The following is a 21,627-nucleotide window of genomic DNA, read 5'->3' on the forward strand; positions in this document are numbered from 1 at the left end:
GGGCCCCTGTGTTGAGGATCAGTGTGGTGGATGTGTTGTTTACTACCCTTACCACCTAGGAGCGGCCCATCAGGAAGTCCAGGATCCAGTTGCAGGGGGAGGTGTTTAGTCCCAGGAACCTTAGCTTATTGATGAGTTTTGACGGCACTATGGTGTTGAACGCTGAGCTGTAGTCAATGAAGAGCATTCTCACATAGGTTTTCCTTTTGTCCGGGTGGGAAAGGGCAGTGTGGAGTCCAAATTGGAGTGGGTCTAGGTTTTACGGGATGATGGTGTTGATGTGAGCCATGACCAGCCTTTCAAGGCACTTCATGGCTACAGACGTGAGTGCTACGGGTCGTTTAGGCAGGTTACCCTAGTGTTCTTGAGCACAGGGACTATGGTGGTCTGCTTAAAACATGTTTGTATTACAGACTCGGACAGGGAGAGGTTGAAAATGTCAATGAAAGCACCAGTTGGTCAGTGCATGCTCACAATACACGTCCTGGTAATCTGTCCTTCCATGGGGCCTTGTGAATGTTGACCTGTTTAAAGGTCTTACACACATCATCTGCAGAGAGCGTGATCACACTGCCTTCCGGAACAGCTGTTGCTCTCATGCATGTTTCAGTGTTATTTGCCTCGAAGCGAGCATAGAAGTAGTTTAGCTTGTCTGGCAGGCTCGTGTCACTGGGTAGCTCTTGGCTGTGCTTCCCTTTGTAGTCTGTAATGGTTTGCAAGCCCTGCCACATCTGACAAGCGTCAGAGCCGGTGTAGTACGATTCAATCTTAGCCCTGTATTGACATTTTGCCTGTTTGATGGTTCATCGGAGGGCATAGTGGGATTTCTTATAAGCATCCGGTTTAGAGTCCTGCTCTTTGAAAGTGGCAGCTCTAGCTTTTATCTCAGTGCAGATGCTGCCTGTAATCAATGGCTTCTAGTTGGGGTATGTACATATGGTCACTGTGGGGATGAAGTCATCAATGCACTTATTGATGAAGATAATGACTGATGTGGTGTTCTCCTCAATGCCATTGGAGGAATCTGGAACATATTCCGGTCTGTGCTAGCAAAACAGTCCTGTAGTTTAACATCTGCTTCATCTGATCACTTTTTATTGATCAAGTCACTGGTGCTTCCTGCTTTAATTTTTTGCTTGTAAGCAGGAATCAGGAGGATAGAATTATGGTCAGATTTGCCAAATGGAGGGCAAGGGAGAGCTTTGTATGAGTCTCTGTGTGTGGAGTATAGGTGGTCCAGAGTTATTTTTACTCTGGTTGCACATTTAACATGCTGATAGAAATTTGGTAAAATGGATTTAAGTTTCCCTGCAGTAAAGTCCCTGGCTACTAGGAGCGCCACCTCTGGGTGAGCGTTTTCTTGTTTGCTTATGCCGGAACACAGCTCATTCAATGCTGTCTTAGTGCCAGCCTCTGACTGTGGTGGTGTGTGAACATACAGATGAAATATCTCTCGGTAGGCTGTGTGGTCTACAGCTTATCATGAGATACTTGACCTCAGGCGAGCAATAGCTCGAGACTTCCTTAGATATTGTGAACCAGCTGTCGTTTACAAAAATACATAGACTGCCTCCCCTTGTCTTACCAGATGCCGCTGTTTTATCCTGCCGGCACATTGTATAACCAGCCAGCTGTATGTTAATGTTGTCGTCATTCAGCCACGACTCCGTGAAGCATTAGATGTTACAGTTTTTAATGTCTCATTGGTAGTTTAATCTTCCGCGTCACTAGTCAATTTTATTGTCCAAAGGTTGCATATTTGCTAGCGGAATGTAGTGGCACCTTTTAGATTTTGTTTTGAGTTATTAACATGGTAATTCACAGTTTACTTTCAAATGTGTAATTATAAAACATTAGTTACTTAGTGGAACAAGAAAATGTGTAATAACATCAGTAATTACACATGTGGAATAACCTTCAGCAAGTGGATGTGTAATTACACTTTCCTTGTTCCGATTGTGTAATAACTGAAAGCTCTTCAACCTTCAACACCTATAAGTACTATGTTACTGCAGATATTACTGTGTAGTTGCATAGTAATAAGGGCAACACAATGTAAAGTGTTACCCAAATCTTAATGGTTGTGAAAGAAAACGATAAAATACAGTATGACAAAAAGTTATCACCTCATTTACACACAACACTGTATTCAGCCTAACCATGTTTAAATATGAATGAAAACCACAAAGGTTGGCTTTTGAACAATGCATGAAGACATGTACCAGACCCCATAGAGACTAATCATTGAGACACAGTATCGTATTGACCTTTTCTAATGCCAAACCTCCCTAATAGAGTAGCGGTGCTTTTTCTACATTCAGTGTGGCATTCTCTGTTGGTACTCAACCCTAAATGCCATATGCCAAGCTCTACCGGTTCTCACCCTCGGTATGGATTCTGCCGCTTCTAGTTTAACCTTGGGCCAAGAACACAGGGCCGGATTGGCCTCACACTGGGCCACAGGGCTGTGCTGCGAGAGGCACACATAAACCAGGAGGAGGGATCGCTTAGGTGTCCACTGTTATCTAATTATCACTGTCGAAAGAAATTGTACTCTATTCCATTTATAGGGCTCTACTTTTGACTGAGGCCCGTAGGGCTTTGGTAAAAAGTAGTGCACCTTATTGGGAAAGGGGTGTAAATTGGGATGCATACAGGATCTGGAGAAAAAACAGACAACTACTCGGTGGGGAGTTTTAGTCTTAATTGCTGCAGGAAAGGGACACTTTTTGGATGGATCTTACTGTACATTGAAATAATATTTTGTCATCGCCGCTTGATATACGTTTTAAATTATAATGATAATATAATAGGTTTGTGTTTTACACTGTAAATAAGTCAAGTACAAATATTTAAGTGTGCTTTCTAAAAGCTCAAGAGGAATGTTGATTTGGACCAGTTTTCATTCCACCTATTGAGCTAGCTAGGTGGGTGGCAGCAGACAATGTCATATACATCATCTCAGATTAAGGCTATTACTTACCTTAGGGTAGGGGTATTGCTTTCCCTTGGGGTATGAAGACCCAGTGAAGCGAGGAAGGGCCATATTTGGCACCAGAGTGTCATTGAGAACCAGAAAGGCCAATCTCTCTCCATCGGGTGACCACCAGTGTGCCACATGGGACTGGAGAATCTCCTCTGTTGAAAGACATAAGGAATACATAAATACATTAGAGATCTCTATACATGTTTTTATATGGCCACATATGGTTGTATTAATATGTTACAGTACATGGACATTTAGCGTGAGAATGGATTTTTAGATAATAGTTGATATTAACATATTTCCTTCAGCACAGTCACAACTTTTCATATGTACTGTGTCATATAAGAAGGACATATATCCAGAGTGTATTCAGAAATACAGCGGCACTAAATCATTTCAGCGACTCAAGTATGATGTTCGCAAGCATGATGTTCGAGTGCAGTTAACAGTACTCAAGGGTCTGTGATAGCGTAAGGTCACACAATTCAGATGTTAATTAGGTCTGATGAAGAGGCATTTGCACATCTCAAAATAGATGATCAGAGAGAGAGAGAGAGAGAGAGAGAGAGAGAGAGAGACGAAGAAATAATAGATTGTCATAGAGACTGTCATATTAACATGAAAATCACATAGTTTATGCAGGAAAAAAGTGTAGTTCATAAACATAAAAGAATATCAATTGTTTTCCCAGAGGTATAGTTATAGGAAACCAATAAGTAACACACCGTATCAGATGAAGCTTTGAACTAAAATAGGCTAAGGGCCAGGTTTACTTTGCACCTTCAAAAGGCTTTTAAAACACTGATGAAATAACAAAAAGGTAAAATAAAGCTCAAGAGAAAGAAAAAAACAAAGGTAAACGGTAAATAAACACGATTTCATGTTTTGCGTTTGCTTTTAGTCTTTTACATATTTGGGAGGCAAGAACAGGTGCAAACTTGGCCCTAAATGTTCATTTAAAGACAAAAAAACACACAACATAGAATAACAATGATAATTTCTCACACAAAGGTACATGGAATAATGAACAAACAATATATGCAATTGCACAGTTAAAGTGACTGCTTGCAGAAATCAGTGTATAACTGTGTTTCTCCTGAGCAATGTTGGGAGTAACGCATTACATAATCAAATTACTTTTATGAGTAACTGAGTAAAGTAACACGTTACTTTTTCAAATTGGGTATTATTATTAGTTACTTTGTCAGACAACGCTTGCGTTACTTTCAGAGTCATATCTCTACCGGCTGTGTGTTTCCATGATCCGAACTCGATTAATTTCCCCATTTAGAGAGAGCGGAGAAAGGCTATTTGGAGGAATGTCAAAACAGCTACTGTCCATAGAAATGTATAGAGGGAGCACCTCCGATCTTTGCCATTGAATGCTTCTGTGACAGCAAAGCCCATAGAGGGCTATCCCGTCTAGTGGCAAGTGTGCCCTATAAACAGTACATCTTATTGGGTCCATATACATGCGGTCTATAACCAGAACTGTTGGCTCAAGAGAAAGATTTTAATTGAAAAGATAGGAAATCTGTACAGATGTTTGGCTTACCATATATGTGGCTAATTAAGCAGCCCATATATAGCACAGCACCTGTAGACTAGCACAGGAAAGCAGCGGCACTGATGAAAGGAGAAACTAGTGATCTAACCTGAGTTAGTAAGTAGCCTTTGGCGGAGAGATTGAGTTTTTTTCAATTGGTCTCCCATCCAGGGTTTTAATCAAGCCCAGCTTTGATATTTGTCACTGACTACTACCAATGTGCAGTCGTGAGAATTAATATTGAGAGATCTCTTAATAACTAAATATATTCACTGTTGCTATCGAAGTCATTCCAAAGGGTAGGTTTAACAGAAGACATTAAATATAACCATAACCAAATTTAACCATACATCAGTCATATATAAATTATACTATTTAGGCCTTATAGCATTTGCAAAGACATCACAGCTATTGTTTCAATTCAACCCAGCGTTCAACAAAAAATAGACAATACATACAGCTGAAGTCGGAAGTTTACATACACTTAGGTTGGAATCATTAAACCTAGTTTTTCAACCACTCCACAAATTTCTTGTTAAGAAACTAAAGTTTTGGCAAGTCGGTTAGGACATCTACTTTGTGCATGACACAAGTAATTTTTCCAACAATTGTTTACAGACAGATAATGTCACTTATAATTCAATGTATCACCATTCCAGGGGTCAGAAGTTTACGTACACTAAGTTGACTGTGCCTTTTACCAGCTTTAGAAGCTTTTGACAGGCTAATTGACATAATTTGAGTCAATTGGAGGTGTCACTGTGGAAGTATTTCAAGGCCTACCTTCAAACTCAGTGCCTCTTTGCTTGACATCATGGGAAAATCAAAAGAAATCAGCCAAGAAATGTAGACCTCCACAAGTCTGGTTCATCCTTGGGAGCAATTATGAAACGTCTGAAGGTACCACGTTCATCTGTACAAACAATAGTACGCAAGCATAAACACCATGGGACCACACAGCTGTCATACCACTCAGGGAGGAGACGCGTTCTCTCCTAGAGATTAATGTATTTTGTTTCGAAAAGTGCAAATAAATCCCAGAACAACAGAAAAGGACCATGTGAAGATGTTGGAAGAAAGAGCTCCAAAAGTGTCTATATCCAAAGTAAAACTAGTGCTATATCGACATAACCTGAAAGGTTATGGCCATCACAAAGCCCTGACCTCAATCCCATAGAACAATGTGGGCTGAACTGAAAAAGCATGTGTGAGCAAGGAGGCCTACAAACCTGACTCAGTTACACCAGCTCTGTCAGAAGGAATGGGCCAAAATTCACCCAACTTATTGTGGGGAAGCTAGTGAAAGGCTACCCGAAACGTTTGACCCAAGTTAAACAATTTAATGGCAATGCTACCAAATACTAATTGAGTGTATGTAAACTTCTGACCCACTGGGAATGCGATGAAAGAAATTAAAGATGAAATAAATCATTCTCTCTACTATTGTTCTGACAATTCACATTCTTAAGACAAAGTGGTGATCCTAACTGACCTAAGAAACGTAATTTTTGCTCGGATTAAATGTCAGAAATTGTGAAAAACTGAGTTTAAATGTATTTGGCTGAGGTGTATGTCAACTTCCCATGTGGACCTAGGGTTTCAAGCTTTGTTTGATTTCAAATGTAATCTTCAAGTGAATCATGAATATTTTGGATTCATGTCTCCATCTCAACCAAACATCTAATTTACAGAATAGGACTAAATAAATATCAAATATTTGAAGTGCATTTTGAATTTGATTAGATTAGATTTATTCCTATTCCTTAACACCTTTTTTTTGGTTGGGATATGAAATATTAATTTGTAGACAAACTGGATCTTGAATTGTGTTTGATTGCCAACACAACCAAATATCAGCATATGAAGTAGATGTATTTTCTGCTTGGTTAGAGTTACATTTTGTCCTCAAATTAATAATTGATATGTTGGATTCAAGTATCACTCAACCAAATTAAATCAAACTTTAAATGCACTTAGAATAAAGTTTTATTTGATTTAGTCATATTCTTCAACTTAGATGTTAGGTTGAGATGTAGATGTGAATCCAACATATCAATTATTAATATGCATGCAAATTGGAATTAAAGCCAGACTCAGTCAGTGGCAAAAAATATACATCTCCTTCAAATGTTGATATTTGGATGTGTTGGCAACCAAACACAATTACATATATATTTTGCAATACCGCAAATAGCCTAGTAACCTGTCGACAACTTTGGTGAACACCTGCCACATTTCTAAAAGGACTTTAGCTTTACAGTCTATTTAAGTAAATGGTAATACCCACCTTCGTACAGCCAGTCAGCAATCCCATTGAAGATGACCCCTTCCTTTCCAGAAGATGTCAGTCTGAGGGAGTTGCTCTTCACATCTGATTGGTAGTAAATATTGTTCTCAAATATGTAGATCTGTGTGCACAAGGACACACAAGGAGATCAGGAAAGTTATCACTGAAATATCACATTCCATCTTCAACAGTCCCACCGCAACTGACACCAGTGCGTTTTGGACTTCTCACCCATTTTGAACATTGTGTGTTGGAGCTACAGATTTGTCCATTTCCTCTGCATCCGTTGATGCCAACCATTAGTCTGTGTGATTAACGGGGGGCTGAACTAGAGCGTTGTTTGTGAAACGCTTCTTCTCACAAAAAAATGTCTGTAAAGTTTGAACGGTTTGAGCTACAAAATGTGAAAAGCTGAGACACAAGCCACACAAGAGTCGTTAGGAGGTAAGAGGTTCTTCTCCATAGGTCATAGGAAATCCCAGAATATCGTGTTTTTTTAATACTGTAATAAGCCCACATAGTTCCTGTCACAAACTCCAAACTCTACAAAGTTGTCACTGACTTGTTGGTATTCATTTCTTACTGCAAAAATTTCTGTACTTACAGCATTCTTATAAATATATATATATTTTTTTAAATCAGGATTTTGCTTGGTGGACCTTTTTTTCAATTGGAATTTGTCAATAAATTTCATAAATGGAACTGTTTATGTCAAATAGTGTTCAACTTTAATCAAAGGTTGTCCTGAAAATAACATGTTACACTATGCGAGGCTAAATATGAGGGCAGAGCAAGCCGATCAATAAAAGTAGTGAATTTCATATTTTTCAGCGTGGGATTTCCTGAGACTGATAGATCTGTGGGCACAAAGACACACAAGGAGATCAGAAATGTAATCACTGACATTAGTGGCTCCCGAGTGATGCAGCAGTCTAAGGTACTGCATCTCAGTGCTAGAGGTGTCACTACAGACCTTGGTTCGATCCCGGGCTGGATCACAACTGGCCATGATTGGGAGTCCCATAGGGCGGCGCACAATTGGTTAGGGGAGGGTTTGGCGGGCATAGGCTGTCGTTGTAAAATAAGAATTTGTTCTTAACTGACTTGACTAGTTAAATAGGTTAAATAAATACGATTAAAAAAATTCACATTTCATTTAACATTTCAATTTGGCATTTCCTCTACAGGTCTGAAATGTGAAAGTCAATCAAATATCAACGTTTGACAAATTTTAAAACACAGAGAGAGAAAGATGAATATTGTATATCCAGACCCCTATAATGTCACAGGGTAAATACAAGGCCTAGGAAACATCCTTTTCAACATACCCAATTTAGCAGATATATTGAAATTCACGAAAAGGGGGAAATAATAACACAATTTCAATTCAGGTCTTATTCAAATCTCATTCCCTGAATGGATCTGGTTGAAGAGCCCTGGAATCACCATGTCCAGAGAAATTCTAGAAACCTAATGTCCGATTCCATTAACAACCTAAATGATCTGTGTTACATAGACCTGTGTTGAAATTATCAACCAACTCCTTATCCTCAAATGTCTTTTTTTCCCCAGAACCAACAAACGTTTCCAGGTCAACCAGCTGCCTGCATCAGCCAGACTTACATAAAGCACCGTTATGTAGTCACTCGGTCACGGAGCTGAGCTGACCCGTCTCAGGCTCTGCAAGCCCCGCTGTTATATCAAAGGCATTGAGTAGAGGCAGCCTGCCTAAATCGCTCCAGAAGGCAGTGTGTGTGGTATAGGATTCAGCAAAAAGAGCTGCTTTAAAACAGAAATGTCTTGAACCGTTTCAACATCAATGTACCATCAATGTACATTGACGAATACATGGATACGGTGACTGAGTTCATCAGGAAGTATATAGGAGATGTTGTACCCACTGTGACTATTAAAACCTACCCAAACCAGAAAATGTGGATAGATGGCAGCATTTGCGCAAAACTGAAAGCGCAAACCACCGCATTTAACCACGGCAAAGTGACTGGGAATATGGCCGAATACAAATAGTGTAGTTATTCTCTCCGTAAGGCAATAAAACAGGCAAGTAAAGAGACAAACTGGAGTTGCAATTCAACGGCTCAGGCACAAGACGTATGTGGCAGGGTCTACAGACAATCACGGACTACAAATGGAAAACCAGCCACATTGCGGACACCGACGTCTTGCTCCCGGAAAAGTTAAACACCTTCTTCGCCTGCTTTGAGCATAACACAGTGCCACCGAAATGACCCACTACCAAGGACTATGAGCTCTCCTTCTCCGTGGCCAACGTGAGACATTTAAGCGTGTTAACCCTCGCAAGGCTGCCGGCCCAGATGGCATCCCTAGCCGCGTCCTCAGAACATGCGCAGACCTGCTGCCTGGAGTGTTCACAGACATATTCAATCTCTCCCTATCCCAGACTGCTGATCCCACCTGCTTCAAGATATCCACCATTGTTTTTGTACCCAAGAAAGCAAAGGTAACTGAACTGAATGACTATTGCCCGTAGCAATCACTTTTGTCATCATGATGTGCTTTGAGTGGCTAGTTAAGGATGATGTCACCTCTACCTTACCTGACATCCTAGACCCACTTCAATTTGCTTACCGCCCCAATAGATCCACAGATGATGGAATCGCCATCGCACTGCACACTGCCCTTTCCCATCTGGACAAGAGGAATACCTATATAAGAATGCTGTTCATTGACTATAGCTCAATACTATAGTACCCTCCAAGCTCAACATTAAGCTTGTGGCCCTGGGTCTGAACCCCGTCCTGTGCAACTGGGTCCTAGACTTCTGACGGGTTTCCCCCAGGTGGTGACGTTAGGAAACAACACCTCCACTTCGCTGATTGTCAACACAGGGGCCCCACAAGGGGGCATGCTCAGCCTCCTCCTGTACTCCCTGTTCACCCATGACTGCGAGACCATGCACGCCTTCAACTCAATCATCAAGTTTGCAGACGACACAACAGTAGTAGGCTTGATTAACAACAATGATGAGACAGGCTACAGAGAGGAGGTGAGGGCCCTGGGAGAGTGGTGCCAGAAAAATAACCTTTCACTCAACGTTAACAAAACAAAGGAGCTGATCGTGAACTGATCGTGAACTTCTGGAAATGGCAGAGGGACCACGCCCCTATCCACGTCAACAGGACTGCAGTGGAGAAGTTGGAAAGCTTCAAGTTCTTCGTCGTACACACCACTGACAAACTGAAATGGTCCACCCTCAAGTCCCTCAGACGGTTAAATAGCCATCACTAGCCGGCTTCCTCCCGGTTACGCAACTCTGCACCTTAGAGGCTGCTGCCCTATATACATAGACTTGGAATCACTGGCAACTTTAATAATGGAACACTAGTCAAATTAATAACGTTTAAATAATGTTAACATACTGCTTTACTCATCTCATATGTATATACTTTATTCTATTCTAATGTATTTTAGTCAATGCTACTTCGACATCGCTCGAGCAAATATTGATATATTTCTTATTAATTCCATTATTTCACTTTTACATGTGTTTGTATTGTTGTCAATTGTTAGGTATTATTGCACTGTTGGAACTAGGAACACAAGCAATTTCGCTACACCTGCAACATCTGCTAAGTATGTGTATGTGGCCAATACAATTTGATTTGATCTGCTTCACTAAAGACTGAAACTAGCTGTCCAATAAGACGGGTAGGATTTTCTGTTTGGAAATAGGAAGCGCTATCATAACATTTCTATGTATGTTTTGTGTTTTGGGCTTGAGTTTGTGTTGATAGCTAGTTCACTTTAAGTATGCTGTCAATGCAATGTCTAGTCTCCACAACAAAACAACTCACAGAACTGGCATCCTATCCAATATATACTAGCAGTGTCATGTATTTATAAGATAAAATTGTGGCTAACGATGAAGCTTATGCGACTCGAGAGCCCTGAATTCCTGCATATCTGTCTGCCTCACCTCTCATCGCCGTAATGGCCCTCTAATGGAGGTGAGTTTGATTTATGCCTAAATAACCTCACCAAATGTTACAATTGCAGACAAGAAACCTCTAATACTTAAGCCTGTTAGCTGTCCACAAACAGTGCCCCATCTGTCTGAAGCAAACAAATGAAAAGGTATTATCATCTAGTTTGAATGATTCTCTATTTCGAAAATGAACTGGAGTACAATGCGAGAGTCATTTGACATTCCAAATCAACCTGCTTAGAATGCTGTGCTTTGATAGCTGGATTTAGGCCGGCCTTTCACAAAGCCGTGTATAGTTACAATTGTGCGTCCACCATCCAAATGGATGGTATCGGGTTTGAATTCCACATGAGACCCAACATAACATTTGGTGTCAGAAGTTAGATCCAATACAGATGAGCCCACCAGAACTGTGTCTGAGCAGCTGTACGAAGAAGTTCAAAGAAGCCTTCCAAAGGAGATGGGGCTGGGGTAGAAGGACCCTGCTGCCACTACGACCACTGCCCAGCAAGTTTGCCATCTTGGCACTGTGGTTAATCCTGCTCCGTGGATTCACCACAAAGCACTAGAAAATGAGCAGATTTGAGAGAAATATTCAGGCTTGGAAGAAATGGTCCACATTTACATGGCATACTGAATGTCACATTAGTGCAGGTTGTTCAGGTGTGCTTGGCATGTCACTACTGATTGTCATGTTAATCAAATATCATGTTCTCGAATAATCTGGCTGAAAGCTGTCAACATGTTTTGTATGTCCACAACATCGTTCTGTGACTAAAAGGATCAAAGTAATACTTTGATGCAAATGTTTTAAAGGCCAGATAACTTGGTAGACCTTCAAAGCCAATACAGGAGACGGAGTGGATATTATCTATGCATTCTGGCTTTACATTTTAATTAACTTGAACATAAATGTTCATGTAAGAAAGACAAACATGACAGGGATGCAATAGCAGACAACAGGCATACTCTACTGTTGCCACTTTAATGAGAAACATGATTCACTTTCAACCGCAACATAATCAAAACACCATCTAATTAAAAGTTCAGAATGCACTCCATGCAGGGATTAAATTGGAGAACAATTAAGTCGAACAAAGCAATTACACGAGGAAGAGGGGGAAAATCCTACGGGTGAAAATCACCCCATAGGCTAAACAAAGAAATAACAGCATTTCAAAAAATATACAATCAAAAATATTTAAAAAAAACTGTTGATCCTGGGCAAAGCAACCTGTCCTATTCCTTTGCACATACATTTCAGGCCACGGGCAACACTTGTTAAAGCAACTTATTTGTAGTTTATTCAAGCAGTACCCAAAAACTTCCAAACAAATAGGTGACATAACCCTCAGTAGGCAAGGACTATATTCAGTTACTTTCAACACTGGGGTATGTAAATGCAGAATATTACAAGTTCAGGGGGTAGCCCCGCCTGGAACTCAAACCTGGGTCTACCGACTATCAACCCAATCAAATCAAGATTTATTTATCACGTGCACCGAATACAACAAGTGTAGACCTTACCGTTAAATGCCTCTAAACCTTCAAGCTGCATACTGGACCCTATTCCAACTAAACTACTGAAGGAGCTGCTTCCTGTGCTTGGCTCTCCTATGCTGAATATAATAAATGACTCCCTATCCACCGGATGTGTACCAAACTCACTAAAAGTGGCAGTAATAAAGCCTCTCTTGAAAAAGCCAAATATTGACCCAGAAAATATAAAAAACTATCGGCCTGTATCGAATATCCCATTCCTCTCAAAAGAAATTCAAACTGTTGCGCAGCAACTCACTGCCTTCCCGAAAAAGAACAATGTATATGAAATGCTTCAGTCTGGTTTTGGACTCCATCATAGCACTGAGACTGCACTTGTGAAGGTGGTAAATTGCCTTTTAATGGCGTCAGACCAAGGCTCTGCATCTGTCCTCGTGCTCCTAGACCTTAGTGCTGCTTTGATACCATTGATCAGCACATTGGTTTGGAGAGATTGGAAACCCAAATTGGTCTACACGGACAAGTTCTGGCTTGGTTTAGAGCTTATCTGTTGGAAAGATATCAGTTTGTCTCTGTGGATGGAGACTTCTGACAAATCAACTGTAATGTTGATGTTCCTCAAGGTTCCGTTTTAGACCACTATTGTTTTCACTATATATTTTACCTCTTGGTGATGTCATTCGGAATGTTAACTTTCACTGGTATGCGGATGACACACCTGTACATTTCAATGAAACATGGTAAATCCCCAAAATTGCCCTCCTTTGAAGCCTGTGCTTCAGACATAAGGAAGTGGATGGCAGCAATTGTTTTACTTTTAAACTCGGACAAAACAGATACGCTAGTTCTAGGTCCCAAGAAACAAAGAGATATTCTGTTGGATCTGACAATTAATCTTGATGGTTGTACAATCATCTCAAATAAAACTGTGAAGGACCTCAGCGTTACTCTCGACCCTGATCTCTTTTGACGAACATATCAAGAATAGATCAAGGACAGCTTTTTTGCATCTTCGTAACATCGCAAAAATCAGAAACTTTCTGTCCAAAAATGTGGCAGAAAAATGTATCCATGCTTTTGTCATTTCTAGATTAGACTACTGCAAGGCTCTACTTTCCAGCTAACCAAATAAAGCACTAAATAAACAGTCAGTGCTAAACACGGCTGCTAGAATCTTGACTAGAACCATATTACTCAAGTGCTAGCATCTCTACACTGGCTTCCTGATAAGGCTAGGATTGATTTCAAGGTTTTACTGCTAACCTACAAAGCATTACATGGGCTTGCTCCTAACTGTCGTTCTGATTTGGTCCTGCCGTATATACCTACACGTACGCTACGGTCAAGAGACACAGGCCTCCTTACTGTCCCTAGAATTTCTAAGCAAACAGCTGGATGTAGGGCTTCCTCCTATAGAGCTCCATTTTTATGTAATGGTCTGCCTACCCATGTGAGAGACGTAGACTCGGTACCAACCTTCAAGACTTTATTGAAGACTAATCTCTACCGTAGATCCTATGATTGAGTGTAGTCTGGTGTAGTCTGGCCTAGGGGTGTGAAGGTGAATGGAAAGGCACTGCAGCGTCGAACCGCCCTTGCTGTTTCTGCCTGGCCAGTTCACCTCTCTCCACTGGGATTCTCTGCCTCTAAACCCTATTACGGGGGCTAAGTCACTAGCTCACTGTTGTTCTTCCCTGCCGCCCCTAGGAGGGGTGCGTCATTTGAGTGGGTTGAGTCACTGACGTGATCATCCTGTCCGGGTTGGTGCCTCCCTCGGGTTCATGCCATGGGGGAGATCTTTGTGGGCTATACTCTGCCCTTGTCTCCGGGTAGTAGGTTGGTGGTTGAAGAGATCCCTCTGGTGGTGTGGGGGCTGTGCCTTGGCAAAGTGGGTGAGGTTATACCCAGCCTGTTTGCCCTGTCCGTGGGTATCGTTGGCCAGGGCCACAGTGTCTCCCGACCGCTCCTGTCTCAGCCTCCAGTATTTATGCTGCAATAGTTTATGTGTTGGGGGGCTAGGGTCAGTCTGTTATATCTGGAGTATTTCTCCTGTCGTATCCGGTGTTTTGGGTGAATTTAAGTATGCTCCCTCTAATTCTCTCTCTCTTTCTATCTCTTTTTCTCTCTCTCTTCACTCAGAGGACCTGAGCCCTAGGACCATGCCCTGACAAGGTAGCTGACAAGGTAGCTGTTTTGCTGTCTTGGACTCTCTCTTCGCACTTGCTGTCTCTAACTCTGAATGATCTGCTATGAAAAGCCAACTGACATTTACTCCTGAGGTGCTGACCTGTTGCACCCTCTACAACCACTGTGATTATCATTATCTGACCCTGCTGGTCATCTATGAATGTTTGAACAACTTGGCCATGTTCTGTTATAATCTCCACCCGGCACAGCCTGAAGACGACTGGCCACCCCTCAGAGCCTGGTTCCTCTCTAGGTTTCTTCATAGGTTCTGGTCTTTCTAGGGAGTTTTTCCTAGCCAATGTGCTTCTACATCTGCATTGCTTGTTGTTTGGGGCTTTAGGCTGGGTTTCTGTACAGCACATTGTGACATCGGTTGATGTAAAAAGGGCTTTATAAATACATTTGATTCATTGATTGAATGCTTACTTACTTACGAGCCCTTAACCAACAGTGCAGTTCAAAAAGATATATATTTACCAAATAAACTAAAGTAAACAATTATAAAGAGTAACACAATAAAATAACAATACCAAGGTTTTTTACAGGGAGTACCGGAACCGAGTCAGTGTGCGGGGGTACAGGTTAGTTGAGGTAATTTGTACATGTAGATACGGTTCAAGTGACTATGCATAGATAATAAACAGTGAGTAGCAGCAGTGTACAAAACAAATGGGGGGGTTGTCAATATAAATTGTCCGGTGAACATTTGATTAATTGTTCAGCAGTCCTAAGGCTTGGGGATAGAAGCTGTTAAGGAGCCTTTTGGTCCTAGACTTGGTTCTCCGGTACCGCTTGCCTTGCAAGTAGCAGACAAAATAGTCTATGACTTGGGTGACTGGAGTCTGACAATTTTATGGGCTTTCCTCTAACACCGCCTATTATATAGGTCCTGGATGGCAGGAAGCTTGGCCCCATGTACTGGGCCATAAGCACTAGCTTCTGTAGCGCCTTATGAACAGATGCCGAGCAGTTGCCAAACCAGGCGGTGATGCAACCGGTCACGATGCTCTTGACGGTGCAGCTGTATAACTTTTTGGGGATCTGGGGACCCATGCCAAATCTTTTCAGACTCTTGAAGAGTAAAAGGTTTTGTCGTGCCCTCTTCACAACTGTCTTGGTGTGTTTGGACCATGATAGTTCATTGGTGATGTGGGACCCGTTGGTGAATTGAAACTCTCGACCCGCTCCACTACAGCCCCATTGGTGTTAATGGGGGCCTGTTCTGCCCGCCTTTTCCTGTAGTCCACGATCAGCTCCATTGTCTTGCTCACATTGAGGGAGAGGTTGTTATCGTGGCACCACACTGCCAGTTCTCTGACCTCCTCCCTATAGGCTTTCTCATCGTTGTCGGTGACTGTTGTGTCGTCAGCAAACTTAATGATGGTGTTGGAGTCATGTTTGGCCACACAGTCGTAGGTGAACAGGGAGTACAGGAGGGGACTAAGTACACACCCCTGAGGGGCCCCAGCATTGAGCATCAACATGGCAGACATGTGGTTTCCTACCCTTAACACCTGGGGACGGCCTGTCAGGAAGTCCAGGATCCAGTTGCAGGGGGAGGTGTTTAGGCCCAGGGTCCCTAGTTTAGTGATGAGCTTTGTGGGCTTTCTATGGTGTTGAAAGCTGAGCTATAGTCAATGAACAGCATTCTTACATAGGTGTTCCTTTTGTCCAGGTTGGAAAGGGCAGTGTGGAGTTAGATTGTGAGGGTTTAGGGTGTCCTAGAGGATGCTGTTGATGTGAGCCATGACCAGGCTTTCAAAGCACGTCATGGCTACCGACGTGAATGCTAAGGGGCGGTAATCATTTAGGCAGGTTACCTTCGCTTCCTTAGGCACAGGGACTATGGTGGTCTGATTGAAACATGTAGGAATTACAGAGGGGAGAGGTTGAAAATATCAGTGAAGACACTTGACAGTTGGTCAACTCATGCTTTGAGTACACGTTCTGGTAATCTGTCTAGCCCCACAGTTTTCTTAATGTTGACCTTTTTAAAGGTCTTGCTCACATTGGCTACCGAGAGCGTTATCACACAGTCATCCAGAACAGCTGGTGCTCTCGTTCATGCTTCCGTGTTGCAATGCCTCAAAACGATCATAAAAGGCATTTAGCTCATCTGGTAGGCTCGCGTCACTGGGCAGCTCGCGTCTGGGTTTCCCTTTGTAGTCTTTAATAGTTTTCATGCCCTGCCACATCCGACGAGCGTCAGAGCCGGTGTAAGTAGGATTCAATCTTAATCCTGTATTGATGCTTTGCTTGTTTGAGGGTTCGTCTGAGGGCATAGACAATTTGTTATAAGTGTCCGGATTAGTCTCTCGTTCCTTGAAAGTGGCAGCTCTAGCCACTCTTTAGCTCGATGCGGATGTTGCCTGTAATCCATGGCTTCTGGCTGGGATATGTACGTACAGTCACTGTGGGTACGACATCATCGATGCACTTATTGATGAAGCCGATGACTGAGGTGGTGTGCTCCTCAATGCCATTGGATGAATTCCAGAACATATTCCAGTCTGTGCTAGCAAAAAAGTCCTGTGGCGTAGCATCCGTGTCATCTGACCACTTCTGTATTGAGCGAGTCATAGGTACTGCCTGCTTTAGTTTTGCTTGTAAGCAGGAATCAGGAGGATAGAATTATGGTCAGATTTGCCAAATGGAGGGCGGGTGAGAGCTTTGTACAGTATACATCTCTGTGTGTGGAGTAAAGGTGGTCTAGAGCTCTGTGAGCCTGTGACTCAAACCTGGGTCTACCAACTATCAACCCAGTACGTTAGCCATTATGCCAAGAATGCAAACTTCCTAGTTGGAGTAATATTCAAAAGGAATGTCATATAGGATTGTGACTTTAACCACCCTTCTTCCGGGCATGTGAAAAATCACAAAATATGCCTGTTGCATTATTCCCAATGGTAACAGGTATGATATGGGAGGGTTGCATGTAGGAGTGGCAGCTCATCTTTGACTTACCAGTTGCTGGCCCTGCACTCCCCATTCAGCGTACTGCAGAACAGAGTTAAGCACCTCGGGAGGGTCCAACTCCCATACCTCCCTGAAAAACAACAGTAAGTAACCAGTAAGACTGCTACATAGAGCAGTGGAAGGCATTTACATTGATACACCTTTAACTTCCGGATACACTGGTAACTCTAACTGTAAGTCACTCTGGATGAGAGCATCTGCTAAATGACGACGAGGTCAAATGTAAAAAAGCCAACTTCAACACAATGTTTTATCATAAATATTGACATTTAAAAGGTCATGACTGACGAAACATTGAATTTCATTGTTTGTTGTGGATTCACCAGGCTCTTAGCATCCACCTGAGCTAAACTGCCTTAGAAGATATTGTCTTGACAAGTAGACAAACGCATGGTAAACAAGCACATGAAACATACCTTGTGTGAATGTTATAAATGCTATATGAGGCCATGTATGAATGCCGGTAAACCTAGAACAAAAGAGAGAAAAGAAAGAGGAGATTACTGCACAAAACATTAACGATGGAGGCAGTTTGGCTGATAAAAACATCATAAAAACAGGCAAAGAAAGGCATCAAATAGAATAGACCAGTAGCTGTTTTCACAAATAGATTATGTGGACAATGTGATTTGCATGGTTGACAGCTGCGAGATGAGACATTTTAATTCCATCTGAGAAACCGATCATGGAACCCCCATGACTTCGGGTCTGAAAGCCTGAGAGAGAGGAGAAAGAGAGAGAGAGAATCCAAATGGTCTGGGGTGTGAGTAAATCTGTCTGGATTCCCCTAGAGAAGCTGTGCCTTACATGATAATAGCATTCAGGCCGTACACTGGGAAGGAAACAGCCTCAATGTTGCAGTGTTTCATAATGATGACATGCTCCACATAGTTCAAATATAGACCAAGAAACATTATCTGACAGGAGTGTTATTGTACTGTATGGCAAATGCATTGCAAACTGTGCAGAGAAATACTTTTACCTCATTTTGTTGTGTTACAGCCTGAATTTAAAATGTATTCAATTGAGATTTTGTGTCACTGGCCTACACACAATACCCCAAAATGTCAAAATGGATCTTTTTTTATGTTTACAAATGAATAAAAAATGAAAAGCTGAAATGTCTTGAGTCAATAAGTATTTAAACCCTTTGTTATGGCAAGCCTAAATAAGTTCAGTAGTAAAAATGTCATATAATAAGTTGCATGGACTTACTCCGTGAGCAATAATAGTGGTTAACATGATTTTTGAATGACTACCTCATCTCTTCACACCAATGCCTCGCAAAGAAGGGTACCTATTGGTAGACGGGTAAAAAAAATAAAGAATAAACATTGACTATCCATTTGAGCATGGTCAAGTTATTAATTACACATTGGATGGTGCATCAATACACACAGTAACTACAAAGAGACCCGCTCCGTCCTAACTCAGTTGCCGGAAACAAAGAAAAACACTCATGGATTTCACCATGAGACCAAGGGTGACTTTACAAGAGTATAATGGCTGTGATAGGCAAAAAAATAGGATGGATCAACAACATTGTAGTTACTTCACAATACTAATCTAAATGACATAGCGAAAAGAAGGAAGCCTCTACAGAATAAAACACATTTCCAAAACCTGCATCCTGTTTGCAATAAGGCACTAAAGTAAAACTACAAAAATATGGCAAAGAAACATACTTTATGTCCTGAATACAAACCGTTATGTTTGGGGAAATCCAACAAGTTGAAATGAGTACCACTGTTATTTTTTTAGCCCCTTTTTTCCCCAATTTCGTGAATACAATCTTCTCATCGCTGTAACTCCCCAATGGGCTCTGAAGAGGCGAAGGTCGAGTCATGCGTCGTCCGTAACATGACCCGCCAAACAGCGGTCCTTAAAAACCACTAGCTTATTAACCCGGGAGCCAGCTGCACCAATGTGTCAGAGGAAACACCATTCAACTGACAACCGGAGTCAGCTTGCAGGCGCCAAACGGAGTTGCTAAAGCATGATGATGGGACTCCCGGTCATGGCCAGTTGTGACATAGCCTGAGTTTTTAGGGATGCCACAACACTGCGATGCAGTGCTAGTACCACTGCGCCACTCGGGAGGCCCCACTATTCATGTTTTCAACGATGGTGGTGGGTGCATCATGTTATGGGTATGCTGGTTATCGGCAAGGACTACGGAGATTTTTAGGATGAGTAGAAACCGAATAGAGCTAAGCATAGGCAAAATCCTAGAGGAAAACCTTGTTCAGTGTACTTTCAACCGGCACTGGGAGACAAGTTTCCCTTTTAGCAGGACAATAACTTAAAACAAAAGGCCAAATATACACTGGAGTTGCTGAAAAAGAAGACATTGAATGTTCCTGAGTGGCCTAGTTACAGTTTTGACTAAAATCATCTTGATAATATATGTCAAGACTTGAAAATGGCTGTCTAGAAATAATCAACAATCAACTTGAAAGAGCTTGAAGTATTTTTTTAAGAATAATGTGCAAATATTGTACAATAAAGGTGTATAAAGTTCTTAGAGACTTACCAATAAAGATTCACAGCTGTAGTCTGTGCAAAAGGTGACACTAACATGTAGACTGGGGCAAAAAAGTATTTAGTCAGCCACCAATTGTGCAAGTTCTCCCACGTAAAAAGATGAGAGGCCTGTAATTTTCATCATAGGTACACTTCAACTATGACAGACAAAATGAGAGAGAAAAATCCAGAAAATCAAAATTGTAGGATTTGTAATGAATTAATTTGCAAATTATGGTGAAAATAGGTATTTGGTCATCTACAAACAAGCAAGATTTCTGGCTCTCACAGACCTGTAACTTCTTCTTTAAGAGGCTCCTCTGTCCTCCACTCGTTACCTGTATTAATGGCACCTGTTTGAACTTGTTATCAGTATAAAAGACACCTGTCCACAACCTCAAACAGTCACACTCCAAACTCCACTATGGCCAAGACCAAAGAGCTGTCAAAGGACACCAGAAACAAAATTGTAGACCTGCACCAGGCTGGGAAGACTGAATCTGCAATAGGTAAGCAGCTTGGTTTGAATAAATCAAATGTGGGAGCAATTATTAGGAAATACATACAAGACCACTGATAATCTCCCTCGATCTGGGGCTCCACGCAAGATCTCACCCTGTGGGGTCAAAATGATCACAAGAACGGTGAGCAAAAATCCCAGAACCACGCGGGGGGACCTGGTGAATGACCTGCAGAGAGCTGGGACCAAAGTAACAAAGCCTACCATCAGTAACACATTACACCGCCAGGGACTCAAATCCTGCAGTGCCAGACGTGTACCCCTGCTTAAGCCAGCACATGTCCAGGCCCGTCTGTAGTTTGCTAGAGAGCATTTGGATGATCCAGAAGAAGATTGGGAGAATGTCATATGGTCAGATGAAACCAAAATATAACTTTTTGGTAAAAACTCAACTCGTCGTGTTTGGAGGACAAAGAATGCTGAGTTGCATCCAAAGAACACCATACCTACTGTGAAGCATGGGGCTGGAAACATCATGCTTTGGGGCTGATTTTCTGCAAAGGGACCAGGACGACTGATCCGAGTAAAGGAAAGAATGAATGGAGCCATGTATCGTGAGATTTTGAGTGAAAACCTCCTTCCATCAGCAAGGGCATTGAAGAAAACGTGGCTGGGTCTTTCAGCATGACAATGATCCCTAACACACCGCCCGGGCAACGAAGGAGTGGCTTCGTAAGAAGTATTTCAAGGTCCTGGAGTGGCCTAGCCAGTCTCCAGATCTCAACCCCATAGACAATCTTTGGAGGGAGTTGAAAGTACGTGTTGCCCAGCAACAGCCCCAAAACATCACTGCTCTGGAGATCTGCATGGAGGAATGGGGCAAAATACCAGCAACAGTGTGTGAAAACCTTGTGAAGACTTACAGAAAACATTTGACCTCATTCCCAACAAAGGGTACAGTGCCTTGCGAAAGTATTCGGCCCCCTTGAACTTTGCGACTTTTTGCCACATTCCAGGCTTCAAACATAAAGATATAAAATTGTATTTTTTTGTGAAGAATCAACAACAAGTGGGACACAATCATGAAGTGGAACGACATTTATTGGATATTTCAAACTTTTTTAACAAATCAAAAACTGAAAAATTGGGCGTGCAAAATTATTCAGCCCCCTTAAGTTAATACTTTGTAGCGCCA

The 21,627-nt window shown here is 41.9% G+C and overlaps 1 protein-coding gene across 1 annotated transcript in view; it reads right to left on the minus strand.

The window, feature by feature from the left end:
- The window catches only part of LOC135519884 (inactive dipeptidyl peptidase 10-like), a 181,876-nt gene that overhangs the window by 72,910 nt on the left and 87,339 nt on the right, over window positions 1-21,627 (minus strand). Inside the window, exons 6-9 of the mRNA XM_064945084.1 lie at window positions 17,866-17,918; window positions 17,438-17,519; window positions 6,820-6,940; window positions 2,984-3,138 (exon numbers count right to left, since the gene is read on the minus strand). Coding sequence (XP_064801156.1) covers window positions 2,984-3,138; window positions 6,820-6,940; window positions 17,438-17,519; window positions 17,866-17,918 — 411 coding nt within the window. The remainder of the gene's footprint in view (window positions 1-2,983; window positions 3,139-6,819; window positions 6,941-17,437; window positions 17,520-17,865; window positions 17,919-21,627) is intronic.

This window comes from Oncorhynchus masou, chromosome 29 (assembly GCF_036934945.1).
Source record: "Oncorhynchus masou masou isolate Uvic2021 chromosome 29, UVic_Omas_1.1, whole genome shotgun sequence".
Taxonomy (NCBI): domain Eukaryota; kingdom Metazoa; phylum Chordata; class Actinopteri; order Salmoniformes; family Salmonidae; genus Oncorhynchus; species Oncorhynchus masou.